Source organism: Zingiber officinale, chromosome 9A (genome assembly GCF_018446385.1).
Source record: "Zingiber officinale cultivar Zhangliang chromosome 9A, Zo_v1.1, whole genome shotgun sequence".
Taxonomy (NCBI): domain Eukaryota; kingdom Viridiplantae; phylum Streptophyta; class Magnoliopsida; order Zingiberales; family Zingiberaceae; genus Zingiber; species Zingiber officinale.
This window is the reverse complement of record NC_056002.1, coordinates 65,964,652-65,986,200: the sequence shown is the minus strand read 5'-3', so window position 1 is coordinate 65,986,200 and position 21,549 is coordinate 65,964,652. Positions and strand designations below refer to the sequence as shown.

The 21,549-nt window shown below is 37.5% G+C and overlaps 1 protein-coding gene across 1 annotated transcript; it reads right to left on the bottom strand.

The window, feature by feature from the left end:
* Positions 1–16,333: 16,333 nt before the first annotated feature.
* On the bottom strand, positions 16,334–18,606 carry LOC122019248 (protein FAR-RED IMPAIRED RESPONSE 1-like). Its single transcript, XM_042576736.1, has 2 exons — positions 16,477–18,606; positions 16,334–16,366 (listed from the first exon to the last, which is right to left on the bottom strand). Exons 1-2 carry the CDS (start codon positions 18,604–18,606, stop codon positions 16,334–16,336), a joined length of 2,163 nt encoding a protein of 720 aa, XP_042432670.1.
* Between the last annotated feature and the right edge of the window lie 2,943 nt (positions 18,607–21,549).

Here is a 21,549-nt window from a genome sequence, read left to right as displayed (position 1 = left end):
CTCATCTTAATGACGAGCATGATCCTCAAGAATATGATTCTTGGGAGTTCTTTACGAGATCACCTCCTCATTGTAGATGAGCTTTCTCTCAGTCCTTGAATCAACCAACCATTAGAGAGGCATTACTCTATTTGACAAATTTTGCAATTAGTTAGTCGTCATCGACCCATAAAGCAAATCTAAGACCCAAACTTGAGTCAAGACAATCTAGCCCCATCACCATTCTAGTAAAAGATGGAGAAATTCTCTTATATCAACTTTAAGTGATGGTAGCAAAAGATGTTTGATAACCATGATTTTACTGCATTATTTTGATTCATATATGCATGGTTTGATGTTGATTTCATAGTTTAAATCATGGTTACGTCTCATTTTGTGCATAGTGTGTATTTTTGGACTTAATTGCAAATTATATTATTTTTGGTGTTATTTGATGCTAATATTTGATTTTTATTTTGTAGGCATCAAAGGATCTTGGATTTGGATCTATTTGGACCGAAATTGGGCTCAAATCAGAGTTCAAACGAGAAGATAAAACTTTGAAGTATATGGGCCGTTTATCAAGAATAGGAGAGATCTGAATCATCCGTTGAAGATCTGGCCGATCCAACCTAATGGGGAGCAGATCTGAGCCATTGATGAAGATCCAGAAGTTTTGATCCAGATCTGAGTTCATCTAGCCATTAATCAAGCCGAATTAATCTGGGCCGTTCAATGAAGACTGGGCCGATCTGGGCCATCCAGTGATGATCTGATCGATCCGACCTACGGGAGGGTAGATCCAGACCCTAGATCAACATCAGTACCTTCGGATCGGATTTTGGATGACTTTTCACCGTTGATTTAGCCCGGAATCATCTCAACCGTCCATTCCAGATCCAGATCTGATTTAAATGAGAAGCTACAGTACCCAGCTTCTTTGTCGACTCCACAGCGCGCAGCAGCCTCGTCCTCGCGGCAATCTTCAGGATTTCGGCCCCTTTCCTTCTCCAATCACTCTCCCGAGCTTCAATCTCGGTAGTGAGCATCTCGGCGGCATCATCCCAATCTTCTGGAGCCATTGGAGGGTGTTCTCTCCGGTGGAATTTGGCTCGCGGCATCTCCCTTTTCTAGCTCGATTTGGAGGTGGTCTTCCAATCGATGGCTCCAATTCCCATCAGCAACATTCGGAGGTGGTCTTTCGGTGCTCCTGAGCTTCACTCGACGTTCATCCGCGTTCCACAGCCTTCCATCAGATCCAGAGACCAGATTTCAGATTTCGGCCATTCTTGGGGTTTTGGGTTGTTTCCAACGTGCCGGGGGTGGTCCGTCGGCACTTGTGAGCATTCCTCGAGCTGATACGCCACTGAGATGCTCCACTAAGGTCCGGAATTGGGTGGTCACGATTTCGGCCTCTTGTGTGACGGCTTGAGTGTGAAGTTTGATTGGTTGTGAGAATGGATTGGTTAGGGTTTATTTCATTTTATTTCTGTTTTTACAGATTTTTATAGATTTATTTAGTGGTTGTTATGTTTTAGCAAGTAGTTTAGCATTTCTTTACTTAATTGAAGCTTAGTTTAAGACTTCTTTGAAGCTTGGTTACTTGTTTAGTGTTTAAATTCTAAGTTAGGGTTTCATTTCTGTTTAGATCAGATTTAATTGTGTCTTGCTATTTTATCTTTAGTTTAAGTGTGTGTCAATGGTTTAATCACAACGTAGAGTGACAATACGTTGAGGTTTGATTATTGGCACATAGTTAGGTTTTACTCTTGCTTTAGATTAATCTCTTTATTGCTACGCTTTTCCTTTGTTACATTTAGATTCAAGCTTAAATCCCCCCAACTCCATTTTTATATCGAAAACCCCAAAAATAGGAATAAAATACAATCCTAGATTACATATCATCGTTGGTTCCTCGAGAGCGATCCTGGGCTCGTTACTATATAACATTATTGTTTAATTAAGGGGTTCAGTGAATATATACATTTGCACAATTTGATTAGCGGATGTGACAGATTCGCTTACCAAATTTTGGCGCCGTTGCCGGGGAAATATATGCAATGTTTAATAATTTTAGGATTGTTCTTTATTTTGGAAAACTTTGAAAATTTTGTTGTTTGATTGCTTTCATGCTTATATATCCATGTGTTTGATTTTATTTGTTCCTGAGTATTCTGATTTTATTTGCTAGTTGTTGTGTAAGAACAGGAAATTTATTTTACCATGGATCCATATTATCAACATTTTGGAGATTGGAGTCAGAGTTATTATTATCAGCCTCAAACTGGGATTTGTGCGTCTGAATATCAGTATGAGGATGCACAAGTACAAATTGAAGAATCAATGTGGAAATTCAATGAAGTTATGCAACAAATGAGAGAGCTTCAAGAGCAGCAATTTGCAAGGATACAGAATATTCAAAGTCAATTGGATCAGATTGCATCGTCCATCAATCAGTTACAAATGCAAAACTCCAGTGAGGAGATGGATTGTGGAGCGCTTTTTAGGCCTGACACTGCATCTATTTCTTCACAAGAATTTTCTAGTTTAATTTTTGATGATGATATAGTTGTTCAAATTTCTGATTCTGCTAACAGTGTTGCTCTAGATGTTGTGAATGATGTAGGTATTGTTGCAGAAGATGATATAAGTGTAGGGGAGTGCTTACTGGAAGCATTACCTCAAGAATCACCCAGAATGGAGGATGTAAGTGTAGGGACTTGTGCTATGGAGCCAAGCACCCAAGAATCACTACATGAAGTTGAACATTCGCCAGAACTGGAGTCTGAGCATTTATTTGAGGAGAAAGAGGTAACAAACACCACTCCAGGTACCTCTCAAGATGACAAGGTGAGTATTTTGTGTAATTTTTCAGAGAATTTTATTGAGGTACCAATTGTTGATTTTATTAGTTGTGATGCAATTCTTGATATATATTTTACCCACACTAATATTCTCCTATTTTCTTTTTACCCCACATGTATGTGGGAGGTATTTTCTTTTATTGATGTGGTAGGAGAAATTAAGCTTCCGGAGTGGGTGTTAAAACTGAACCATCTACGACCTCCGGAAGAAATTTTCAAAGGAAAAAGGATGAATAAAAAGAATTTGAGTGGAACCATAATTACTCCACTTCCGGGGTGGCTACTACTTCTAAACCTTCTTCAACCACCGGGAATTAAAGGGGAGTTGGTTCCAATCTTGCTTGCTCTTGCATTTTAATTCGTGCTTTGAGTTTAATAAATTCTTTATACGTGTCTTTAGTTTCATACTTTTCATTTTCATTTTATTTTCATACTTTGCATTTTGTCTAGTACATAGCATTTTTATTTTGAATAAAAGTTTCCATGGGAATTTTCTAAGTAATATTTTTAAGTTGGTAAATGGTCTCTTAAATTTGATCATCAAGTTTAGGTCATGTGACATGATTGAATGCTTATCTTACATGAAATTGGTTAAAATGGTGGTGGATTTCAATTTGATTAATTGAACTTGTTTGCATGAATATTACCTAGTGAGGTCTACTTCAAGCCTATACACTATTATTCTCTCTTGTGTGACATGCAATCATAGCAATTGAAACTCTAGAACTTGCTTAGTTTCTTTTTAAAGTCACAATAACATTGGTATGCATGGAAATTGAGGATTTTGTCAATTTTGTTTCCCTTCATACTTCCCAATTCCTTTCCGCACAATTTTCTTTATACATTCTCATCTAGTACTTTAATTCTTGATTACCTTTGCTTGCTCTATTTCATTGAGATTTTGGTAGAATTGCTTGATGAGTTAGCTTTATCAAGATGTGGACAACGTGGTAAGTGTAATTGTTTGTGTCAAGATATGGATGGAAGTTTTAGACGGTTATTGAACTAATTTGGAGTGCTCAACTTTGGGAAATTCAGAAACTATCTGAGCAGTAGAGTGGCTGATGAGTCATTAAGGATAATGAAGAGCTAAATGAGAGTTTTTGATGTCTTGTAAAGTGGATGTTGACAGCAGTAACTTGGGAACTATGTCAGAATATAGATTTAGTCTTATAATGAAGTTTGTGAAGCTTCATTGAACTCAATTTCCAGTATTGAAACTTAAGGACGTGAATCAGAGAATCAGACTTATTTCGGAAATTTGGAATTGTAGCTAAATCAAATTGCTGGAGTGTTGCTAATTTATGAAATCTAGTGCTGTAAAAGGTTTCAAAGAAACAAAAAGTTTAAGGGATTTCTGGAAGCTGAAGAGGTTGTTTAATTTTAATCATTCACTTTCTAAATTGATGTTGCTTTATTTTCAGAAATGGTTTTTGAAACTCAATCCAGCAACTGAATTGATTGCAGAAATGGAACATCTATGTTATTTTTGATTGGAAGTGCATCATGAACTTATTCTCTTTTAATTCCAGTATCAATTGATATCTTCAGCCGGATGAATTATATATGATTTGAACTTAAGCTACCTTAGGCTTCCAATTCTGAAACTTAAGCTTCAATTCTGGAAAATTTTGAATTATGGTTTTACAAGCTTAAAATTCTGCAATTTCATATTATGGAGGCAAGGAAGACATAGGGAAGGCTACTGGATTTGCAATGCTTGAAATTGGAATCAGAAATCTGAACTAGAAGTGCAGAATTCAAAATTGTTCTTGCTAAGATAACAAGTTCTGGCACATAAGGACAGATTCTGAAGATATGACTCAAGCTAGGAATTGCTAGGATCCTAGATTCAGGAATCTGCTGGAAGAAGTGGTCTTGGATTTTTAACTGACAATTCTTCATTTCAAGTCTTTATGTGCTGCAATTACAGAATTGGTTTCAGTAATATTGCTGGAAATGATTTCTGGGCTAATAAATTCAAACAGCTCTTATCTTGAATTATGTGGCAAACTAAAGGAATTTCAGCTAGAGAATTAGATTGCAGTGCCGAGTTCTATGGCAATCTTTGATGATTTTAAGTTTTTGACGTGGTAAATGCAGAAGCTGTGCTACAATGCAGATATCATGTATTAAGTTCTTGCATGTTTCTGATTAGTGGGATTTCAAGTGTTTTTGAGGTTGGGTCTGAATGCACATCAAATTTCAAATTCTGATATTGTGAGTTGCAGAAAATAGAATTAGTTGAAGCTGTGTTGATTGTTGTGGAATTCTGTGAGCAAGGGTTGCTGTGCTGATTGAAATAGAAGGAGTGAATCCTAAGTGGCAATGAATTTTAAGAGAGATCTGGAATTGAAACAATTGAAGCTGATTTCTGCAGGTTGTTACTGGAATTCTGGAGTAAAAGTAATAAGACAGTGATACAAAGAATGTGTATCAAGATAAAACTAAGCTGGTGATTTCTGTTTTGTTCTTTGCAACAACTGCTGTTGAAGATCCTTTTGAGTAGGAATGTGAACTTAATCTCATGGAAACCAGAACTGAGCTTTCGGATTAAATTCTGAATACTTCTGTAATGAAGTTCTAAAGGAAGCTCAGAAATTGAAGATCTTCAAATTCCAAAATTATTGTTATGGTTTGTGATTTATGGAGTTTGTGCAATATCTGTACAATGGCAGATTTTTTTTGAAACTGCATTGCAGTGATTTCAGAGTTTAATGCATAGAATGGAAGCTGATTTCTGAATACAGAGTTGGAACCTTAATGGATTGTGCAGTTTTGTAAATGGCTGAGAGTTGCCAAGTGCTTATGCAAATTCCAATCTATGGAGTGCTCTGTTCTCTGTTGGTAGTTACCACTGAATTGTTGCAAGAGTTGATGTGGATCTGATCAGCATTATTTCAAAGCAAAGCTGCATCCAGTAGGGGAATGCTTACTCCAATTATTTCAGTGTTAAAGAAACCCTTTATTTAGCTTAACTCTCCATGGATCAAGAGAAGCTGGGAGTAGCCTCTGTTATGGGAAATTTGAAGTTGAATCTCTGATATGAATTCAGTGCTGTTATCAGTCTTGAAGATTGAATCTGAAAAAAATCTGTGGAAGAAATTGCAAGGTGGGAAATCAATTAAAGAAAGAGGAGGTTTACATTACTTGAATCCTTAGAGTCATGCAATAACCATTCCACCATATGGCCCCTGTTTCTAATAAATTCGGATTAAAAAAAAAAATCAGAAACAGTAAAGGGAAGTAAAAGAAATTCTGCAGAAGGGAAACATAGTGGCTAAAAGAATATCATGACATTAGATACATGTGTTGTTTTAATTGTCCGAGACGACCAACATTTTAAGTGTGGGGGATTTGATAACCATGATTTTACTGTATTATTTTGATTCATATATGCATGGTTTGATGTTGATTTCATAGTTTAAATCATGATTACATCACATTTTGTGCATAGTGTGTATTTTTGGACTTAATTGCAAATTATATTATTTTTGGTGTTATTTGATGCTAATATTTGATTCTTATTTTGTAGGCATCAAAGGATCTTGAATTTGGATCTATTTGGACCGAAATTGGGCTCAAATCGGAGTTCAAACAAGAAGATCAAGCTTTGAAGCATTATGGGTCGTTTATCAAGAATAGGGAAGATCTGAACCATCCGTTGAAGATCTGGCTGATCCAACCTAATGGGGAGCAGATCTGAGCCATTGATGAAGATCCAGAAGTTTTGATCCAGATCTGAGTTCATCCAGCCATTGATCCAGCCGGATTAATCTGGGTCGTTCATTGAAGATCGGCAGATCTGGGCCATCCAGTGATGATCTGATCGATCCGACCTACGGGAGGGTAGATCCAGACCCTAGATCAACATCAGTACTTTCGGATCAGATTTTGGATGACTTTTCACCGTTGATTTAGCCCGGAATCATCTCAACCGTCCATTCCAGATCCAGATCTGATTTAAATGAGAAGCTACAGTACCCAGCTTCTTCGTCGATTCTCCACAGCGCCGTTCTTCGCGTCCCGCGGCGTTCTCCGAGATTCCGACCACCATCTCCACTTCTAGATCAATTTTCCGGCCAATTTCATCAGCAAGGACGCTCTCAGCTGCTTGCCACCAACATCCGGCGATCTGACCTCGCTCAAAGGTGGTCCTACGGTGAGAATTCTGCTCCGCAAACCTCTACTTCTGCCGCACCCGATTTGGAGGTGTTCTTCGGATTCGAGGTTCCGTTTCCATCCGTGAGCTTTGGCGGTGTTCCTCCACTGCTTCTGGACCATTCTCGACGACAATCCATCCACCATTAGCTCCATTTCAGATCTGAGGTTACAGTTGCAGATTTGCAGATTTCCAGAGTTGGGCGGCTCCGATCTTCATCAGCTTCGTTGCAGATTTGATAAGTCTATTTGTGACATTTAATATAGATTAATTGCTTGATGAGTTAGAATACCCAAAATTTTAAGTGTGGGGAAAAAAGTTGCATATGTGGGGAAAATTAGTTTATGCTCAAGAATTTTGAAGAAGAGGGATGATTTCATAAGTATTGAATTGTGATTTTTGAGAGTGATGTGGGAGTCTCAAACATGGACCTTGATTATGGTTACTTGATACAATGTGCAGTAATTGGAGTTCTTATTTAAGTTTCCACATTTGGCTTGGTTTAGAGGCTACTTTTGGTTTGTATGTGCTGCTCTTAAAAATCCAGGGAGCTGACATTTGATATTGTTGAAAATCTGATGTGCTGTTTGTTCAAGTTAAGTTACTAAACTTGATGCTGTGTGCCAACTCCTCATGCTGATTTTGAACAGCAGCATTTAGAATTCGAGTTCTTATCAATTTAGTGCTGAATGATACCTTTTGGCAAGCTTAGTTCTACGTGATTTAAGCCAAAAAGTTCTAGAATTCTAAATCCTGAAACTTAAGCAGGAAGAGCAGAAATTTAGTATTACACAAAAATTCAGCAATGAATCCAGAAAGCTATATTTGTTCCTGCTGCTATCAAATGTAAAATGCAAGGGACTACTAATGCTTTCTCGATGTTGAATTACAAATCAGAGAGGAATGCAAAGAAATTAAATTCTGAATTGGTTGAGGAGCTGCAAGTGCAGAAACTGTTCAAATCAACTTGATGCATTTGAATCCTTTGTGCTACACCTGATGGGAATTTCAGAGACAGGAATTGTACAGAATTGCAAGAGTTAAGAGCTGTCCAGTGGAGTTGAAATGAGGAATAAAAGGAAGTGCAAACTTGCACACTGCTGTGAGCAGTAGTTGAGGCTGATAATGATGTATCAACTTGGTATTTCTGACTTGTTAATCCATTAAGGAAGCAGTTGAAAGCACTGTTCTGTGGGGAAGTAATTTGATTACATTTTCACTCATCAGTTTAAGTATCAATATTTCCAGGACTTTGATTCTGAAATTGTAATAACATGGCTGGTGGGAATGCAGAAATGATTTTTCCAGCCATTGTGAGTTGGAGAAGAATTGTTGTGACATGGAATGGAAAGGCTTAAGTGGTAATGTTAGTGGTAGAAATTAAGAACTGAATCAATTCGACTCCAGTAGGCTGAAGCAAACTGGATGCTGCCACCTGAAAACAGCAAGATACTGGACAGGAGTGACTACAAATCTGAGAAAGGATAAGGATAACCTCGTGAAGCTTTAATTCAAAAGTTTAACAGAAATGAAAGTGAAAAGTCAAATGAAGCAGAACAAATAAGGAAATCTGAAATGAATCAAAATGCAGTGAGCAGGATCCAGCAGAGTATCAATGTTGTATCAATTAAGCACTGCTTATTTCAAATTCAGTGAAGAACCATTTAAAGGTGCAGTAGAGCCATAAACAAATGGGAAATGTGTGCTCATTTCTTGGAATGCTAGAAGAACAAGAATTTCGAGAGTTGAAGAGTAATGAAGTAGAAATGGGAATGGCAAAAATTCTGTTTGTAAATAGAATCCGTGGAAGATATTTTGAGCTTCAAGAGAAAGCAGAATGAAGATGATAACAAATGCTAAATTGAGGTGGTTGTAATTTGCTAAAATTGCTCTTTGATTTTCCTGGAATCAGAGTTCTTTAATTGAATTTAGAAGCTAAGTGCAGAACTGAAATTACAGGAATGAACCAGCCTCTGCAACCTTTACTTACCGCAGAGAAAGAAACAGGAACTAATTACATTCAAGGTCCAGAACTAATTAAATCGAGCTGAGAAAGAATGTACCAATTTAAGTCTTTAATGTGCCAAGTTTTGAATGTAAATTTCTGCTCATTAAAGTATCAAGATTTGGAAAAGTCAGAACTCAGATTCTGAAATTTTGGTGGTTGTTTCTGTCCAAGTTAAGTTTTGGTTTTTCAATATCAAGTGATATTCCTTTTGTTTCATGAAGCCACCTTTTATTGATTCAAAGACCTTGGAATGCTCAGAAGTTGGAATTCAGAAATTTATAAATTTCTAAAACTGTAGAAGGCATGCAATTTCAGAGAGTTGATTTCTGAATGAATACATTCTATTGGATTCAAATTTCTGAAGCTAGATTACTGAGAAAACTTGAGTACCACTTTGCTAATCATAAGAAGTTGTATTGGGATGTTACTCTAGACAAAATTATCCTGAATCTTCCATTGCAGAATGAAGATCTAAAACTTCTCAATATGGTTTTGGAATTCGAAGCTGTTTCCTTGAAATCTAAGGTTCATTCACATGCTTCTAAAATATTGGATGGTAGATTTTGCCAGGAAAATATACATCAATCAGATCCTAAACATGGGAGCCAATTCAATTTCCAAATTGAGGATTTCTATAATAATTTTGAGATCCAGTTAGCTGGTTTGAAGATAAACTTATTGCAGCCTAAGATACCAAGGGTAGTTTCAGTGATGGAACATTTCTACACCTCTTTTCACCTTGGATTGTGTATATTTTTAGATGAACCCCCCTTTAAAAAATTTTGAGGTTGATTGTATTGTTCATACACTTGCTATGCATATCTCCGTCGAAATAGTCGATGCTCTTCTCAGAGTGCAGGACTTGTGGTCAGTGCTTGGACCTCAGATATTTGCTGAAGATGATCCATATGTTATCAGTGACAGTGCACATAATTCCCACTTCTTTCCCTTTCCATGTTCTGTGTCTGTCAAATTTGACAGCTGGCAATGTAATCTTGATCTTGAAGAAGATGCAGAAAATAGTGCAACTATCTCCCTTACTTCTAGAGATGTGACGTTAGGTACTCTCTACAGGAAGCTATGAATCTTTCATTCCTTGCCAATATGTTGAAAATAGATTACCTGCACTTGTTTAATGAATCAAATTGTAATTATTGTGCTCAAAAAGAAATGAAATATATGGCACTATAAATGCGAGTACTCAGTTTGCAAGTCTTAGCATACAAGAACTGTCCTCCAGTGGAAGTTCTGGGACTCATTGCCTAGAGTTGCAAACTCAAGCTCAAGCAGGAGGTTTTCCAAGACAGCAGGAGTGCAGTTTGTTCATATGTGATATTGATCTTCATATTTACCCAAAACTTTCCGGATTACTGCAGAAGTTCATTCATAAAGTGCAATCTTCTATTGCTAGAACTTCCGTCAAGACATCTAGGCCGAGTGAGACTAATATTGATTTGGAAATAGTTGATAATGAGTGGTATGAGTCTATTTTCTCCAACTTCTACAATTTTAAACAGACTGCATGCCCCAAATTTTCTTCACGCCATTTCCCATTTGTCTCTATAGTTAATTCAGGTTTCCTAAACAGTCTTAAAAGCTCAAGTATACTTAGTCTTTCAGAATTAAAAGAATCATGCATCAAGAATGAAGAATTCTCTGAAAAAAATGCCATGTACATCTCAAGAGTTGTCAGAAACTATTGTTAGTTGCAGGAAAGAAAAGAAAAACTTTGAGGCTGCATTCTTCAGAACCTTACAAGGCCTTAGAGTTCTGAAGTTTAAGACAAAGAACTCAGTGTTTTTGTGTCAATTTCTAGTGCTGTTTTTGATCAGTATGGTTAGAATTCAACTTCTTGTGATTACTGCACTAAATGAGAAGCATTAGTGAGTGGAGCTGGATCATAACTGCAGTGATAGGGAATTCATTGTATCTCTGGATTGTAGAAGTTTTTCAACAAATGAAATCTGGATTTGTTGAGCTGGGTTACTGAATTTTCCTGCTGAATTGTCAAGTTTGTTCTATTGAGGGATCAAGTGCTAGCACAAGAGCATGTAACTCCAATGAATCCAGAATCTGAATTTTGAAGTGCGGAAACTACAACTCAATTACAGCATATATTATTTCTGAAATTAAAGTATCAATGTAGTTTTGATTTGGTACTGCCCTTACAGTCTTATAAGATCTTCTTTTCTGAATTTGTTGCAGTATAGGTTTGCATCCAGATTCTATTTACAGAAACAGCAGCACCTTAAAAATTTAATTGTTTTGTTGGATTCTATGATGAGTTTCATTGCCCGAGCCGGACAATATTTTAAGTGTGGGGGAGGAAATTCTTCTTGACAAATTGAAGTGAGATTATTTTTGTTTCAAATTGCTGGAAATGAAGTGTAAAAACAGTGAATAACAAAACAGTGGCAAAAGAGTATCAAGAGTGGAAGATAGAGTATCAAGATTCTTGGTTTGCCATCAAATTAAAGGGGAGGTTAGCTTGATCTTTTGTATTGATAATGACAAATGGTATTCATCTTTTACACATCAAAAATGGATCAACTCATCAAGTATATTCCTCCAATATTCTCATTCTCTCATTTTCTTCATTAATGCCTTTTCTTTTGCCTATTTCACTTACTTTCATTGTTCTTCTTGCTTTCATTTCAATTCTTCATGATTAAATCCTTTTGATTCATGTATGCTATGTTTTATAGTGGTGGAGAATTAGAAAATAAGCAAACTTATGGTAGTGAAATGTTGTGAGTTGCATTGAGTAAGCTCTACATATATGCAATTTTGAGTGTGAGAGTTAGAATAGGTAAATCCCTTGAGAGAGTGCAACTTGCTTAAATTTTTCAATTGGATTGAAACTACCATACCTACTGATTATTGTTTGAATTGTATTCATGATTGTTTGTGATCTTTAGATTGTTTAGTTAAATTCTTTTTACCATTTTTAGATATTGCTAGGGAATTTTCTATGGAGATGATTTTGAGTTTTCTTTACTTTTACGGGACGTTCAAGACTAAGTATGGGGGATTTGATAACCATGATTTTACTGCATTATTTTGATTCATATATGCATGGTTTGATGTTGATTTCATAGTTTAAATCATGGTTACATCTCATTTTGTGCATAGTATGTATTTTTGGACTTAATTATAAATTATATTATTTTTGGTGTTATTTGATGCTAATATTTGATTTTTATTTTGTAGGCATCAAAGGATCTTGGATTTGGATCTATTTGGACTGAAATTGGGCTCAAATCAGAGTTCAAACGAGAAGATAAAGCTTTGAAGCATTATGAGCCGTTTATCAAGAATAGGAGAGATCTGAATCATCCGTTGAAGATCTGGCTGATCCAACCTAATGGGGAGCAGATCTGAGCCATTGATGAAGATCCAGAAGTTTTGATCCAGATCTGAGTTCATCTAGCCATTGATCAAGCAGAATTAATCTAGGCCGTTCAATGAAGACTGGGCCGATCTGGGCCATCCAGTGATGATCTGATCGATCCGACCTACGGGAGGGTAGATCCAGACCCTAGATCAACATCAGTACCTTCGGATCGGATTTTGGATGACTTTTCACCGTTGATTTAGCTCGGAATCATATCAACCGTCCATTCCAGATCCAGATCTGATTTAAATGAGAAGCTACAGTACCCATCTTCTTCGTCGACTCCACAGCGCGCAGCAGCCTCGTCCTCGCGGCAATCTTCCGGATTTCGGCCCCTTTCCTTCTCCAATCACTCTCCCGAGCTTCAATCTCGGTAGTGAGCATCTCGGCGGCATCATCCCAATCTTCTGGAGCCATTGGAGGGTGTTCTCTCCGGTGGAATTTGGCTCGCGGCATCTCCCTTGTCCAGCTCGATTTGGAGGTGGTCTTCCAATCGACGGCTCCAATTCCCATCAGCAACATTCGGAGGTGGTCTTTCGGTGCTCCTGAGCTTCACTCGACGTTCATCCGGGTTCCACAGCCTTCCATCAGATCCAGAGACCAGATTTCAGATTTCGGCCATTCTTGGGGTTTTGGGTTGTTTCCAACGTGCCGGGGGTGGTCCGTCGGCACTTGTGAGCATTCCTCGAGCTGATACGCCACTGAGATGCTCCACTAAGGTCCGGAATTGGGTGGTCACGATTTCGGCCTCTTGTGTGACGGCTTGAGTGTGAAGTTTGGTGAGATTGGTTGTGAGAATGGATTGGTTAGGGTTTATTTCATTTTATTTCTGTTTTTACAGATTTTTATAGATTTATTTAGTGGTTGTTATGTTTTAGCAAGTAGTTTAGCATTTCTTTACTTAATTGAAGCTTAGTTTAAGACTTCTTTGAAGCTTGGTTACTTGTTTAGTGTTTAAATTCTAAGTTAGGGTTTCATTTCTGTTTAGATCAGATTTAATTGTGTCTTGCTATTTTATCTTTAGTTTAAGTGTGTGTCGATGGTTTAATCACAACGTAGAGTGACAATACGTTGAGGTTTGATTATTGGCACATAGTTAGGTTTTACTCTTGCTTTAGATTAATCTCTTTATTGCTACGCTTTTCCTTTGTTACATTTAGATTCAAGCTTAAATCCCCCCAACTCCATTTTTATATCGAAAACCCCAAAAATAGGAATAAAATACAATCCTAGATTACATATCATCGTTGGTTCCTCGAGAGCGATCCTGGGCTCGTTACTATAACATTATTGTTTAATTAAGGGGTTCAGTGAATATATACATTTGCACAATTTGATTAGCGGATGTGACAGATTCGCTTACCAATGTTATACTATCCCCCATGGGGTGTGGTGTTGTGGTGAAGTACTCAAAGGAACAATAAGAGGACCAAACTTAGAATTCCAAATGGAACAATATCCTAAAATATGCTTCTAAGTGTGGATAAGTTGTGCTATGGATTTACCCAATTGGTGAACCGAACCATGGAAAAATTGTCTACCTTCAGGATTAGTTGAGTAAAATATAGACAACTAAATTACCAAACAAAAGATGTTCTATCACCATGTCAACCTCATGGGATTCTTGAGCTAGGATGCCCCTCGTAAACCTAAGGATATCTATCCCCAAAGGAATGCCACATCGAAAGAATGGAAGGACAATGATTCTTGGGGAAAACACGACATTAACATACAACAACAACCAGTGAGTGTTGTGTGAACCCAATTGGGATCGATAGGTGTTGGATTCTGATAAATGTATGTTTAGCATGCTAAAGGGTTTTACAGTGTGCTAATAGGTTTGGGAATGAGTGACAAGCTCAATCCTTGATGATGACACCTTAGGGGAGTTTCATGAAAGAGAATATTGGGCTTTATGTTCAAATTGCATGGAATGTGTTCAAATTGCATGGGTGCATTTTGGTATGTATTTGACATTTAAAATTGAATAGGGGTTAAAACTAAGAGTTTTAGGTTGAGAGGACCTAAACCTTTTCGTTAATTTTGAGAAATGTATCCATCTTGGAAAACATGAGGATTTTTTTTTTGTTAAAATATATGTTTTTACCCTAACCAGATTTAGTTGAAGGAAACCTCTTTACAATTTTTTTAAATTTTTTTGGAAGTTTATAAAATTTCTAGTGAATTTCAAAAAAAAAATGACACTTTGTGTATTTTATGAATGAAGTTGACTCCAATAGTTAGTACTCAAGAAGCTGGTTCCGTCAACTAATACTTAGAATTATGTAGAATATTTAGAAATGGAACATTTACCATGGGTTTGATCATGGTAGGTTGGGTTTGACCTTGGTTTTTGATATTTGAGTAAAGAGTTTAAATTAGGAATTATGTATATGTTTATTATGTTTATTAAGTTGTGTAGAAACTTAGCATAATACACATGGAACTTGTGGAGATTATGGCACAATGAGATTGAATATGTTGGTTCAATTAAACACCAAATAATTGAATTAGTATTTTGATATATGATAAAGAATTTAAAGTTCGTTGTGTTCGGATCTAAAATATGTGTCAATTATATAGGCATAAGAAAACTTGATAAGAAACATCTTACGAGCAATGTGGCAGTTCAATAGGAGTTGACATAGATAAAAATTCTAAATACGTCAAAGTGGACTAGTTATTTGGCAAGGATAAGAAGTTTAGTAGATCAAGGATGACTAAATAATAGGCAAGAAAAAAATCTTAGTAGGTCGAGAATGACCAAGTTCCAAGTAGAGGTAAGAAGTCCAGGAGAGAACCTTTTAACAAATAAGATTATGAGGAGATGACCTTTATTTTGTTAGGACACATATGAGCTACAGAAAGGGGGGGGGGGGGGGGGGAATAACTTTGTTCACTTCTCGTAGTCACTTTGTGCTTGTCGTTGAATGCATAATGAGACTTCAATTCAAACTTGGATGCCACATGTACTACACTCGAATTTTACTTGATATCCACCTCCTTGAGGTAACTAATCTAAGGGTACTCCTCACTTATAGCTTCACTAAGAACTTCCTCTTTCTCGGAAATCTTCCAGAGGTGGAGAAACATCTTTCAAGCTTGAGTATAAGAATACAACAATAAACACAAACAAAATTACAAAAGAAATTAAAAATGATTTTACAACGAGGAACCTTGCTTTGCTTGCTCTTCTCTTACTTTGATTAGCCTCTTGATGATTGGAAACTACAGCAACACTTCTCTCCAGAACCTCAAGAACATCCTCTTTAAAACTCCACCGAAATCCCCTCTTTTAGGGTTTCTTTTGGACTGGAAAATGCCTCCTAATTGATTGGTATTACCCTTAATCGATTTCCATGTCAGATCCTATTGTTCAAACCCACAGAACAACTCTTTTTTCGCCGAACCAATCAATTGGTGAGCCATACTAATCGATTATCAACTTCCAATTGATTGACCCAATTGATTCTGAAGCCTTCTGTTCACAGAGAGAACAACTTTCAATTGATTACCTTAATCGATTCAAAAGTTTTCTCTTCACAAAGAAAACATTGCCAATTGATTAGCCTAATTGATTGACAAGGCTGAATCAATTATGTTAATTGATTTGTTAGACTTCTATTTCCTCGTGAAACTTCTGCCAATTGATTGTCTTAAGCTCAATCGATTGCTTCAATCAATTCCAAACCCTACTGTACTCCGAAATAAGCCTTTAATTGATTGACCAATTGATTGCTTTAGGCCAATCGATTACACCAATCGATTACCTAATCCTAAACTCATATTATGAGTTTAGGGTTTCTTTGCTTAATATTGTACAAACGTTATTAACAATTTGGACAAATTATAGGGACTAACCTTTGCTTTGACATCATATTTTAAGAAACGCATATTATGATGTTCCTTGGCTGGTTGTCACAGAATTAATCACCTGAAATTGTATCCAACAAAGAACCCTATAAATAGTAAATAGAGATATTTGACTACAACAAAGTATATCAAGCAAAAGTTATCTCATAGGTACCGAACAATAATCCTCTATCGCTTAAAACATAATAAAACATACCTTTTTTCTGGCCTTTGCAACTGATTTCTTCACAATTTGTTCAATCTTAGATTGTTTCCTCTTTGTGGGTGGACGACCTCGAGATCGTACTTTTAATGGAGAGTGTATTGTTTTTGAACTCGATGTAGATGCTTCTTTCAGTTGGTCCGCCCTTGAATGATCTGTCTGAATAGAAATCAATTTTTCCTTCGCATCTTTTAAGATTTTAACCAAAATAGAACAACTGTCATCATTATTTGCTCCAAGTTGTTGAACTTCTTGTATCAATGGAGTGAGAATATTATACCGATGTCTTTCTTCATCACAAACATATTCATCATAAATATTAGTGATACTTTGATAACCATGCTTAATATCTTTGCGCCATCGATCCATAATATAATTCATAGGAACCTCAATCACCTTCATTCGTATCAATACAGAGATCACATGCCTACATAAAATTCCACGAAACTCAAAAAGATGGCATAGACACTTAACTTGACAATCTAACTCAGTATAGTGTACCCTGAAGGAAGCATCTCTTATAGGGTCTCCATTTTTTCCCAACAAAGTTTCTACCACTTCAAATATAAAAGCAACCCCTTCTTGCCTCACTAGTGAGGTATTGCAAAACATCAACCCTCTTATCTCATCTTGGAACAACTTAAATAAGTTGTTAGTGTAGAAACTTTGAAATTGTCTTTCAATAGGATAACCAGTAATTACCGGTATCATTGAATTAAATGAACCAAAATCCAAATGTTTTTCTTTTTCAATCTTCTTTTTCAGAGCATTATCATACTGTTCAACAAATTGCTTCAAAGAAGTTTTGGAATGAACATATTCATCAAAAAAAGCATTCATACTTTCACTCCTTTGAGATGTGGACATACCTGCCCAAAACTTATCTTTGACGTACACAGGTATCCATTTATTCCGTTGTTCATACAAAGATTTCAACCAGTCATTGTTCTCCAAATTAAAATGCTCAATCATTGTCATCCATCTCCCATCACATTCATCAACAGTAAGCGAGTTGTAAACAATATTCTTCAATTGTTTCTTTATCATTTTATATTGAGCATGACCACCTAACTTTGCTGGTAGTTTTTTCATTATATGCCAAAGACACAAACGATGATGAGAATTCGGAAATATCTCTTCAATAGCAATTGCCATGGCACGACATTGGTCTGTGATTATGGCCTTTGGAGCACGTCCAAGCATACATGTCAGCCAAGATTTGAACAACCATATGAATGTTTCTGAATCTTCACTTGATAATAATCCACATCCAAGCAAAATAGATTGACCATGATGATTCACCCCAACAAAAGGAGCAAATGGCATGTCATAACTATTAGTTAAATAAGTTGTATCAAAAGTCACGACATCAGAAAAGTAATCATATGCAGCCCTACATCTTGCATCTACCCAAAAAACATTTCTTATTCGAGATTCTTCATCTAAATCAAGCACATAAAAGAAGTTTGAGTTCCGACTTTGCATGCGGCAAAAATAATTACTCAAGGCTTCAGCATCTCCATCCCCTAACCTCAACCTTCTAGCTTCTGAAATAAAATTCCTACACTTTCTCTCATCAAATGACAAATTCTTATAGCCTCCAGCCTCAACTACCAATGAATGAAAACTTTTACTTAAAGTTATTCCTGCTTGATCATTTAATTCAAGTTTCCTCTTTGTAGTTGAATCCAATAATTTATTACATCTAAAATGTCGTGACTTTCCCGGGCTCAAGACATGATTATGTTCAAGAGATACACTATTTATCACAAAGTTATCATCATTCCGAATAACAACATTAATCTTAGCTTTGCAATTCGTCTTAGTAGAAGGTCTAGGGTACAAAGCATTTTTTCCTTGAGATACTGTTTTACCACTTTTGGCACATCCAAAACAAAAATATTTTTGCTTTCCATCATCTTCCTTCTTTCCACCTAATTTGGAAATACCAAAACCAACATTCTGAGCATAAGATTTATAAAAATTACGAACTTCATCTTCAGATAAAAAAGTCATTCCAATCTTAGGAATCATGACTTCATTTAAACTAGACGGAGATAGGTCTTGATGCACATTCTCGTTGTTATCATTTACCTCATTTGAATCACTTTTTCCTTGTTCCATGACTATTTTTCACCTACATTTATTCAAAATAGAAGGCAGATAAGTATTCACCTACATTTTTTTTTATATAAAAAAATAGAAAACAGATTCAAAAAGTGAAGTATCCAGTGAAATTAGCAAGGAATTTTCTTCCATAAAATAAAGGAGGGAGTTGAAATCAAATAAGGAAAAGAGTCTTATTCATAGGAGAACCCCGACAACTCAATCCTAGATCTTCTAGTTTATCTGTAAAGTGACAGTGACTGTAAAATGAAAGTCTTCCCCTTTCTCGTGTTAGGCACATGTGATACAGCAACCCCCTCACAATACTCAAAAAAAAAATCTAAAAAATTTACTAAGTCTGACCGAGATAGAATCAAACCACTGACCGCGACCATATCCCACGTAAAGATGTGGAAACTGAAAACAAACAGGTGGATAGCACAGACACAAGTCAATTAGAGTTACCTGCTTTGGAAGGTGCAGCGGATTGTGCCACAGTCTAGTCTTGTTTGCAAGGAGAGTCGAACCCAGCAGTTATCCTGAGGTGAGCCAAGCAACTAAACAGAAGAACATCGAGGAAAATGAAGATCAAAATCGAAGCAAGTTGATTTGGACAAAAAGAAATCACAAAAATCGTAAAATCGACTAAGTAATACCTGATACCTGGCCTCAGGACAGATTTCGGGCAGGGCGAGGGCGAGGGGAAGAATCTAGGTTGCCTTGGGGCCGAGCGTTCGAGATGGGGAGAGCGGAGATCGAAGCGCGAAGAGCGACGAGATCGCGTTGGATGGGGCGAAGCGCGACGAGAGAGCGTTGGATGGGGGAGGAGAGCGGAGAGACACGATGGGGCAGAGAGCGGAGATCGAAGCGCGAAGAGCGACGAGATCGCGTTGGATGGGGCGAAGCGCGACGAGAGAGCGTTGGATGGGGGAGGAGAGCGGAGAGACACGATGGGGCAGAGAGCGGAGAGAGCTCTTAGGGTTTAGGGAGGCGGAGAGAAGAGAAAATAGAGTTCGAGATGGAGAAGAGGCGGGCGGAGAGAAAATTTGTGCTGATGTGGAAATATCCAGGCTGGAGGCCACATGAGTCGAGATAGGAATTCGAGATGAAAATTCGAGATATATATCATTTCTCTAAGTAAAAATACTAAACATGCTGCTGAGGGGCCCTTGCAACTGTACTTGCTGTGCGCGCATCCCTAACTAGACCCGGGATTGCAAGTTCCAAATCTAGTAGGGTTACTAGGTTAGCTAAACCTAGGGACGACTATGGGAGCCCAACCCAATGGATATCTAATCCAGTACAGTGCCACTGAAAAGTAAAATACTGAAATAGCTAATACTATTTTGCTGAATCTAGGTTATCTGAACCTAGAACTAGGTTGTCTGAACCTAGAGGCGACTGTGGGAGCCCACCCATTTGGACATCTAGTCTCATAAAAGCTGAAATAAAAACTGATCATGCTAATTAACATGTTCTATGACATTTAACTAAATGCCCACTGTATCATAAGGCTATGCTAGGCATTTTGTCGAGCATTTGGCGCTCTCTAACTCTCCTCTCGATCAGGGAGACCACCCCTAGGCACCCAGCAGCGTCTAAACCCCTATCTATAGAGGATCCACGTGCTCGGCCCATCTAGAGATGCTCACTAATCCCTAAATCTGTGAGAAGAGTTAAAATACACACTATATGCTGACAAAATTCAATAAAACTAATCTAGTGCATAAAAGAAAACACGCGAGAGCTACTTATACTGCAGGTGAGGGGTTTCTTACCTTGTGTGCTAGATTTCTTACAAATCTAATCGCTAGAAATTCCGGTGGAGACGACTTCTCGACGATTCGCTCGCGTCCACGTGCTCTACTCGCGGAGGGAACGTCCTTGTGCTGAAATCGTCGCCGGAAAGTGACCTTGGGACCCTAGGGATGGAACCCTAGTTCTTCCCTTGTTGTGGCGCCGAGAGAAGGAGAGGGGAGAGGGGTTGGCGTCGGCGTGAGGTTTTGGAGAGGGGTTGCCGAACCAAGTTTTAAAAATAAACCAAACCCCAACTTAAATTTCCTATTTATACTAAGTAATTAATTCGGCTAAACCAATTATAAATATAATTGATCCCCTTTCCTTTCAGCACGACCCTGCTGGGTTCACCGGTTACTAAGGCTAACCCAAAGTTTAGCGGACCCGAGAGGTCCCGGGTTCGATTCCCGCTTAAGCCATTTCACTTTTCTAATAATTTTTGCTACTTCCGCTACTCGGAAAATTCTGGAAAAATATCTAATAATTCCAAAAAAATCATAGAATATTCCTAAAATAGTTTTGAGAATTTTCGGGCGTTACACTTCACATCGCTGCATCAGCACTGTCTCTTACTTCTCAAGCTGACATCGCCAGCCATGGTGTGAGCACCATCGCTGACTCCTCTTCGGCCACGAGCAAGAACCGTTAGCCTCCTTGGTGTGACACTCTCTCCCCCTCTCATGTGGCACCCATTGCACCTTTGAAGCCGCCTTTGCACGATCATCGGTCATCCCCACCCTGATGTCGCCTACCTCCTCCTCTTTTCCTATCACAGAAGGGGGTTACTATCGTCTGAGGTGGGATTGTAATTGGAGAGCCAAGACATTGTGGGAGGTCGAGCTGCCACCATTTCATTGTCGATGTTGTCGAACCTTAGCCTTGTGTTTCTTCCAATCTCATTTTTGTTGGTTGCTACTCGGAATACCGTCCTAGTTCTCCTGTACAAAAATTTTGTACAAGCATAGAACTATCCTAGCTACCCATGTGCTCTACTAAAGTTAAATTTGGATTCCAACGATGCTTAACATTATTAATCCAAATTGTCCTTCAGAAGTTAAACTTGGATTGGAAACGATACTTAACATTTTTACTCCAAATTTAACCGATGTGATCTTCCTAAGTTAAACTATATTACAGAAGTTATCAAATATCTATTTCAAAGAT